General features: G+C 39.7%; 2 protein-coding genes across 11 annotated transcripts in view; one reads left to right on the top strand and one right to left on the bottom strand.

The window, feature by feature from the left end:
• LOC106534332 (target of Nesh-SH3) overlaps window positions 1–2898 on the top strand; it is a 31566-nt gene extending 28668 nt beyond the window's left edge. For 8 of the 9 annotated variants that reach the window (XM_014030935.1, XM_014030941.1, XM_014030942.1 and 5 more), the window contains 5 exons: window positions 1106–1185; window positions 1395–1424; window positions 1502–1660; window positions 1771–1893; window positions 1982–2898. In XM_014030935.1, the coding sequence (XP_013886389.1) occupies window positions 1106–1185; window positions 1395–1424; window positions 1502–1660; window positions 1771–1893; window positions 1982–2097 (508 nt within the window). In that variant the 3' untranslated portion in view covers window positions 2098–2898. Of the gene's footprint in view, window positions 1–1105; window positions 1186–1394; window positions 1425–1501; window positions 1661–1770; window positions 1894–1981 lie in introns of those variants that run through there. The other variant, XR_001312338.1, reaches the window with a different exon arrangement.
• A 2303-nt stretch (window positions 2899–5201) lies between these two features.
• tfg (trafficking from ER to golgi regulator) overlaps window positions 5202–8891 on the bottom strand; it is a 22081-nt gene continuing 18391 nt past the window's right edge. Inside the window, exons 7-8 of one of the 2 annotated variants that reach the window (XM_014030933.1) lie at window positions 6423–6515; window positions 5202–6335 (exon numbers count right to left, since the gene is read on the bottom strand). In XM_014030933.1, the coding sequence (XP_013886387.1) occupies window positions 5926–6335; window positions 6423–6515 (503 nt within the window). In that variant the 3' untranslated portion in view covers window positions 5202–5925. Of the gene's footprint in view, window positions 6339–6422; window positions 6516–8891 lie in introns of both variants that reach the window. The other variant, XM_014030932.1, reaches the window with a different exon arrangement.

The raw sequence follows: 8891 nt of genomic DNA, 5'->3' as shown, positions 1-8891 counted from the left end.
ATACTTGGCTGAATTTGCTTGTAGATGCTTTTTCTTTTCTCTCAATTTTTGTTCTCCCTTACGTTTATTCTCCATTTTTGCTCTTTTTGTTTTTATTATTTGTTTTCTTCTTACTTCTTCTTCAGCAAACTTTTCTTCTTCTTCGGTCTTTAGTGATTGGTAAACAATGAATTGGTGCATTATCGCCATCTGCTGGTATTGAGCGCAACTTACACAACTTWTTTTCCCCTCGCTGCCTGCGCCGGCCCAGTGATGCACCACCCCACCGGGAAAAGTCCTGGTACTTCCAATGGCCAGTCTGCCCCTGTTCTCAGTTAGGCCACAGAGGCAACAGGTCTAGGAAAGAAATCCACACTTCCCTCTCCCCAGTTATGTTTTTCAACTCATCCTGGGGGAGCCCGAGGCTTTCCAAGGCCAGAGAAGACACATGATCCCTTCATCAAGTCCTGAGTCTTCCCTGGGCCCTCCTACCTGTAGGATGTGCCCAGAACATCTCTAAAGGGAGGCGTACAGAAGGCATCCTACTCCTCATTTTGGCAGCTTCTCTCCGCTTGTATCCCCTCTACAGAATTGCTACCTTAAYGTGGTGAAGAGGTTGAAGTACCCCATGATCCTGGGGGCTATGTTGTCTGGGKMTTTACCTCCTGRTAGGGTCTCTCATGGCAAACAGGCATTTGTGGAGGAGTCAGACTAAGAYGGATTCAAAATGGAACAGCAACCACATCAGGAAACCTTGATGAGAAAAAGGATATGGATCAGGCCTGGGGGTGGGGTGGTTGTAGCTTGCAGATGAGTGCCTGGTGGTCAAGCCTTGGCTCCTGGGGCTCAGCTGTGCCAAGCCAGAAACGACAACAGAAGGCCACCTTCATGTGGACCCACCCCCTGTGAGAGAACCGTCAAAGTCTGGTGCATTGCTTGCTGAACAGCAGGCGAGGGTCCCTGGCCATGCCAATTCTTGGCAGCAAAAACTAGCTCTAGAAATGTGGAACATATAATGTATCACTAGGGTACAATATGAACCAGAAAAGTTTTAGGTTGTTTTTCTATGGACATGGTTATATTATGTGCCTTTAATTCTTGTCACCATTTGTTTAAATATTTTCAGTTATGAATTCAAAGTGACGCCAAAGAACGAACTGGGAACCGGACCCTCCAGCGAGCCAGTTACTTTTAGCACAGAATCAGGCAAGTTTTCAAAACCAATGAACTACTGATGAACCAGCTTGTTGCATATTTGCAATTTAAGTTATTGTTTTTATAGTGAATAATTGATTTGGTTCTTTAAAAGGTTGCCTAACATAATAAAAAAAGAACCTTGACTAAAACACTGTGGCTCTGSAGCATTTTAGTCTGGATGATGTTAATTATTTTATTTCTTTCCCTCTGGGTTTTAGCGGATCCACGTGTGAGCGAACACGCTTCAGGTGAATCTTTTGTTCCTGCCATCACAGCACTTCCCTTCACCACTTATAGCAGATTTAAAGATTTTGTTTTCTCACAGGTAAAAATGCCATCTGGACTCAGTTTCCATTTAAAGCCGATGCCTACTCYGAATGCAACGGGAAGCAGTACATAAAGAGGACTTGGTACCGAAAGTTTGTGGGCATCCAGCTCTGCAACTCCTTGAGATACAAGATCTACCTGAGTGACTCGCTCAATGGTATTAACACACAGAAATGACTGAACAAAACATAATAGCGTGTGGAACCCCCATAAATGTGAGAAAATGTAATATTTGTAGCAATCTGCAATAATTATAAACTCTTTCAGGGAAATTTTACAACATTGGAGATCAGACGGGGTACGGTGAGGACCACTGYCAGTTTGTAGACTCCTTCCTGGATGGTCTGACTGGAACCAGGATGATGTCAGACCAGTTACAGAGCAGACAAGGTATTTTCTCACCAACAACTGATTATTTAAAGCCTTTCTTTGTTGTTGTTACAGGATCTCATTCTTTCTGTGTTTCTGTGTGTGTCAGGGTTTTTCAGAGCATTGAGACACGAACCTGTACACTTCGGAGACATTGGCGGAAAGTCTCATGTGACGTATGTGGGCTGGTATGAGTGTGGCACGCCCATACCTGGTAAGTGGTGAGATCCCAAAAGGAAGACTTTCTCTGATGAGGAAGAAGAGGAAGTGGCTTAAGGCCTACAAGGACTTGAGTCTATCTTTTCAGTAGATGGCATTGTCTAATTTCCTAGACTCTTCAGATGTGAACATTGGATGGAGTGTTARTTGTCACACAATCCTTGTTAATGTTTGCAACAATGCAAATGTTTTGTATTTATCAACAATGTTACAACAGACAAAAGAGGATGGGAYCTGGATAAACCAAAACAATGAACTTACATTAATTATAGAAATAATATTGGGAAGCTGGCTCCCAAACTGTAATAACTTGTATGATAATATTTATCAAAGAATTATAAATATTCTGTGTGTAGACAGACATTTGAGATAGGAAATTACAGAAATGTCTCCAGTATTTGTCTGTCAGTGAACACACACACTGGTGAAGACCATATAGACACAAAGAACTGAACTGCAGGAGTGTATTAGCAGTTACAGTTTGCACAGTATGAAACTTCTGTTTATATATGTATATGATGTAAAATAGGATGTATTATTACAGGGAGAAAAATAAAATAAAATGAATCTGGACTGACTGCAGCAAGTCAACAGTTTAACCAAATTTTGAGATTTATGACTAATAAAACCCATACAGAAATAAACATATCTTAGTTATATAAAGCATTTTAAAAATGGAACCTTCACATGCAGAATAAGTGTAAATAGAAACTTTTTGTCGTTGCAAGTTTCTCCCTAATCTCCTTCATGACTGCACTTGCTTGTACCTTGTATGTTTTAAACAATAAAGTTTGTTTTTTCTATTTACACAATCTGAGTTGTATTTATGGTAATGGACAGGTGGCACAATTTGTTAATTGTCTTTTCTTTCCTTTGACACATGGCTTTGTCTGGAGTATTTTTTAGAACTATTATTAACTTGTGAAAACAGTGACTCATTTTACATGCTAAAAATCTGTTTTAAATCCAACGKACATCATACCATTACACTTAAGTGAAAATTAGGGATTAACCTCCATCCATRCAGTTTACCTATTCTTCTGTGAAGCTGAGTACTGAGAGCCAGGGATGCAGTAGGTTTGATGCACCATTTATAGGCCACAATACAGTGGCGGGCCTGCATTTTACACCCGGAGGGGTGGGGGTGGGGTTTGAATKTGGAGCGGACCTGCCGGCCGCGGATATATGAAGAAAGGGTCATGCCCTCTATGATCCCAGCTCAACCTCTGAATAGGGTTGGGCATAATCGTATCGTGAGCAATTAATAATCAGAAAAGCTTTAATCAATTATTTTTTGGAACTTGACGATTAATACGATTAATGCCACCAGACAGACTGACTGGATATTTCCCCGGTCAGTCCACTCAATGCTCCTCTCTGCTTCAAATATGATGAACATTTGAACAAAAGTTCTGTAATTTATTTATCAACACAATTTAAAATTTGAAGTATAGCCTGAAGTCTGTTATTCTGACACAATTTGGAACAGATTTTTCTGAAGAGCAAATCTTTCCCACTAAATTGGTCATGTGACTAGGAAATAATAAGGGTGTCCAGGGACTCCAGGGGATTAGTYGTCAAATTAATCGTTATCGGCTAAATACCACAATTAATCGTAATAATTTTTTTTTTGCCAATATCGCCCAACCCTTCCTCTGACTGATCAAAGCAACACTTTCTGTAACCTGCAGGTGTCCACTGTTCCTTCTGAAGGCCTTGATGCAGATTTCTTTCACCCTAACAATAGAAAAGGTTCGAAATACGATCGAATAAAAGCTCTAAATAAATACAAGCTCCTGGAAGCTSTGCAGCCAGGAGAAAGGCTATGRAACAAAGAAAACAGATATTTCAATATTAAATAAATAATACTAAAATGTAAGCTAGTGATTCTGGTTGTGTTTAAGGCAGCAGAGAAGGCTTTGCTGGCTCACCACTGCTGCAATCAAACTTTTCATCATAAAAAAGTTAAATGCATGAWGCCACTGTCATTAAATAGCTCCTTTGTACTGGCAATAAATTTGGTTGGGCTATTTTTAATCAGGTGGTTGAAGGTTTTGGCATTAAACATTGGTAKAATAAGGAAGAATAAAATCAAGTCCAAAGAAGAACAAGAGGTTTCTAGAAAGAAACTAGATTTTCTACAGAGGTCCACCTGCAGCTTATTTAACAGTTCATGTCTTTTTCCTTTATAGCACAAGCTGCCTCTTAAACTGGTGATTTATAGATGAACTTCTATCTTTTAATGTGTGCAACAAAAGATGGGTGTATTTTTCCCCAGCATACTTTATTTGTACAAATACATCTATCCAAAAGGATATATTTTCAGAAAATTTTGAAACCAGATGTTCTGAATTTTTTTTTTTTTTTTGTTGCTGTAAACATATTACAATATTTTTGTAGTATTTTTTAAACAATGTTATTTATATGGATGTCTGTAGCGTAAAGTGCTTTGGAGTCAGACAGGACTTGATAAAGCACTTAAAGTTCAGTCCATTTACCTTTTTTCCCTTTATGAACAGATTTTATTGGTTTTTTAAAAAATAAATAAAAATACAAAATGTGTATTATCATTTCACTAAGCTAACATGACCTACACCAACTGGTTTWAGCTCAATAACTCAATTAAAATAAATATTTAAGGCATCAATAAATGACATTAGCAACAGTTTCCCCAYGGTGTCATAGGTGGGCAAAGAATCACTTTCTTTTCCAGCATGCTCCAGCACAGTTATACCAAGTGAATAAATCTCTCAGGAACAACTAATAAAGACTTTTCACAGTARAGAAACATCTACTTAGCACTATTTTACTTGTACACACTTTTCTAAATTATCATTAATGACCATGTGTGCTTAGTTTGACATCGTAGACTCACCACATACTCCCTTGCTACAAGTCCCCGCCAACCACAACCCACAGACAGAAAAATAAACCCGAAATACCAGCATTAGCACAGTTTTCCTAATCTGGGTGGGGAGAAAGGAAAAGACAAGCCCAACTTAACAGACWTGAACTCACAAACCACAAAGAGAWGAAAAAAAACCATGAGACTAACTAYAGAAAACAAAAAGCAACATTATTATTAAAATAAACACGTCACGGACTTTAACTGGGTTTCAATCATTTATTAGGTTCAAGAAAAAATGTTAACATTTACATAAACAACTAATATCACTTGAGTGGAATCTGAGTTGATATATTAGTAAAAACCAGTGAGATAAGGATTTAAAGGAACAGCAAGCTGTACTGGAGGAGATATATAAGAAACAAAACCCTTCATGACTCAGATCTAGTCTTTCACTAGTGTTCCCAACATGGGGGCAGTTTGCACTAACATGTCATTAATACCAACACGGTGTTGATCAAATAAAGAAAAAAAAAAAGGGAGGGGTGAGATAACTGTATCATGATAGTGTTTTATGACTGCATCTAAACTGTCATCTCTTAAGATTTTTGTGRCAAAATGGCTGAGCTCACTCGCAAAGTTACCTTTACAGGAAAAGGAGCGGTTTGTAGAATAGCCTGTTTTGGTTTGCCAGGTGTGCAGACAGACTGGTTACATTGTTACACTGAGGACACAGGAGGGTGGAGCAGCTGGACGGGGAATAAGACATGAAGATCCAGTCGGGTCAGAACAGAGAGGCGTAGGACAGATCAACTATCAGACAGAAGGGGGGTTGCTTGTTTTTTTTTGTTGGATTTGATATTTGTACGAGTGGGTCACATTGCAGCAGAAAGACTTTCTGCACCCACTTTAAACAGTTGGAGCCAAATATGGGTGATGATGGGGGTGGGGTTCAGGGGTGTCTGAGGACCAAAAATAACTATTTTCTTTTACCGGTATCCAGGACCTGGCTGAGTATAGCCCTGCCCATAAGGGGGACGATTGCGGGCGTAAGGATTAGCAGCTCCGGGTGGAGGAGTGCCAGGGTTACCTGGAGGCGGGGTATACCCTGGGCGGGGTTGATACCCTGAGCCGGGCTGGGAGCTCKGTGGCATGCTGTAGTTGGCAGGCTGGGAGGCCTGGGAGGTATAGTTTTGCGGAGGGAAGGCTCCTGGTGGATATTGTTGAGCTCCCTGAGGTGGATGGGGTTGCTGCTGCCCCCCCTGAAAGCCAGGAGTTGGTGCGGGACCAGTGCCAGGAGCCTGGGAGGTGGGTGGAGGGTAGTTCTGAAACTGCTGCTGCTGCTGCTGCTGCTGCTGTGGAGGGCCGGGAGGCGGGGCTCCAGGCTGAGAGCTGTATCCTGCTGAAAACAGCAAGTGGTCCTGTTAATTCATTTCGAAGATGAAAAAAAGTTTGTTTTTTTTTTAATCCTGACTAACTTTCTTACCAGGGTACTGCAAACTGTACTGCTGCTGCGGTGGGGCACCTGGTTGCTGAGGAGGGTATCCACCTGGAGCCTGGTACTGCTGATACACCTGACCTGAGAGGGCAAAAACAAAAATGATCAGTAACTAAATATTAAAACCCCAATATAACCACTTACTCTCCAGACTGATTTAAAGGGTACACCACCGCATATAGATAAATTCCAGATGCAACAGGTTTACAAACCACACACTTTTGTTGCTCAAACCAAAGATCTGATGGGAATAAACCCCATCCAGTCAAGACCAAAAATCTCAGATGGAAAGTTGTGCTTAAGTTGTTTAGTTACAATTAAAACTTGGTAAGAACACTGCTGGCCAACAATGGTCTATAAAATAAATTCAACCACATAACATAAATCACATGTCTGAACAACAGACTGAGACAAAACAGCCCTCACTTGTTCCAGAACCCTCTGCTCCCCCCCTTCCTACAGATCACTCAGTGGTTTGACTGATCAAGTTCAAACCATCCTTGCTATTTTCTACGATCAAACAGCATCAGATATAATGGCATGCAGACGAGGCATCTGTATCTTGTTCATCTGGACAGAAAAATCAGGTAAATGTTTTGATGAAAACAGCTGCAAACAAATTTATTTTGCTGCTAGAAATCCACCCTAAAGGTTTCTTTTCTGGCAAGTTACAGAAAGATTTGGCTTTCAGATACAAACAGAAAGCTGGTGCCTGAGCAGATGTGAGTGCACAATATGCGTTCAGAACCATTTTTTTAGAATCTCAATGAGTATTTGCAACTCTAAACAGTGTAGACAGAAATTCAGGTTTTTAAGGCATCAATGCATAGAATGAAACAGTTTTTGTGCCTTACAACAATAACATGATTGCCTTTTTATCTTAAAGTCCCACGCATTTTTTTCTTTTCTGCTGTAACTTAAAGACATTTCAACGAATGTCCAAGTGTGCAACAAATGTGAAAAAATCTGCCCAAAACAATCAAATTGTGTCTCTGTGTACAGATAATATTTCAACATATTCATTTTAAAACAAATTTGTTTTTGTCCTAAAGGAACTAATTGTTAATATGTTTAAAAAGGTGCCACTTAAAAGTAGAAAAAGCATAGCCTCCATTAGAGAAACACTTTGGCAACTAAATGTACTTCTTTACCAGACTAGCTTTTTTTTCAGGACATCTGTTATCTCCTTTATGATGAATCACTGCAGTTTTTATTGTGGGAGAAAGTAAGAGTGAAAATGGTTTTCTCTAAAGGTCTCATCTAAAGTCCTTCATGAAGAATCTTATGCAAGAGGATAACTGTTAAAATCTTAGGGTATGGAGTTGGCTTCATTCAAGAGTAGTCAAGTCATCAGGGGAAGATATGACCAGGGCTATTTGAAGTCGACTTCAAGAGAAATCAGAAGAGCGTTTTTTTAATGAAAACTGATATGATTTTTTTTTACTGTACATCTGCTAGCCTCTTTGTATGCCTTAAGAGGGAGTCAATAAAATGAGCTGACATTTAAAGATACATATATGACACTAAACACACATCTGCCCATCTGATAAAAAAAGACATGTTTTTCTTATTGGCACAAAGGCAAATTATTGCCAAAGGTTGAAGATCAGTCATCAGAGCACAATCTTTACCATCTGCTTACAAATCGTGTTAACAGCATTCTTTTGTTATCAAGTAATCAAAAAGGCTTAAAAGTGTGATTCTGACCATTTTCAAAAAGCCACGTTCCTTTATGTCATGTGACTTTATAAAACTTTGATCCTAAATGGGTCAGATTGGTCTTCAGATAGTCCATCATACTTACAGTCAAACCACAACAAAAGAAACTAATCCCATCTATCTCTATTCTTTATAAAATATCCTTCTGAAGCAATAAGCTAAGCTACTGCTCAGAAAAAAGTTACAAATCTCAAAGGTAAGTGTGAGCCTGCGTCTTCTTTCCATTCAGTTAAGAAATAAATTTATAAATAACCCTATACAATTCATACAGTTTGGTAAAATATTCACCTCTGAGGTTGAAGCTGTCTTAGCCTTTCTTCAATTAATAAAAAAATATACAAGTCCACATCCCCCTCTGAGCCAAATGTTTCAGTGGTTTTGTGCCTACAAAGTTGTTTCCCTCACATGCTTTGTTCATTTATTCTTATCAATGTCTTTGGCTTCATCCAAATATGTCAGCATGTAAAACAACTTGGGAGGACAAGGGAAAACGTAATGTTATGCATATAACTACTGTTCCCTGAAGGAAAGGAACGAGGTACAACATCATGTATGGGAACCACGCCCCTGCGTGTCCTGGCTGAAGCCACCTCTAATCACGCCTTTAGGCAGGTGACGTGATGACGACAGATGTCAGGCTCCGCCTGCACATATAAATATTGTCGCATCACCGTCACTCCTCAGTTCTACCCCTCTTCACCGAGCCCAGCTGTGCAGCGGGGCCACCATGTGTTGTAC

The sequence above is a fragment of the Austrofundulus limnaeus genome, unplaced genomic scaffold (assembly GCF_001266775.1).
Source record: "Austrofundulus limnaeus strain Quisiro unplaced genomic scaffold, Austrofundulus_limnaeus-1.0 Scaffold1146, whole genome shotgun sequence".
Taxonomy (NCBI): domain Eukaryota; kingdom Metazoa; phylum Chordata; class Actinopteri; order Cyprinodontiformes; family Rivulidae; genus Austrofundulus; species Austrofundulus limnaeus.
This window is presented reverse-complemented; position numbering and strand designations above follow the sequence as displayed.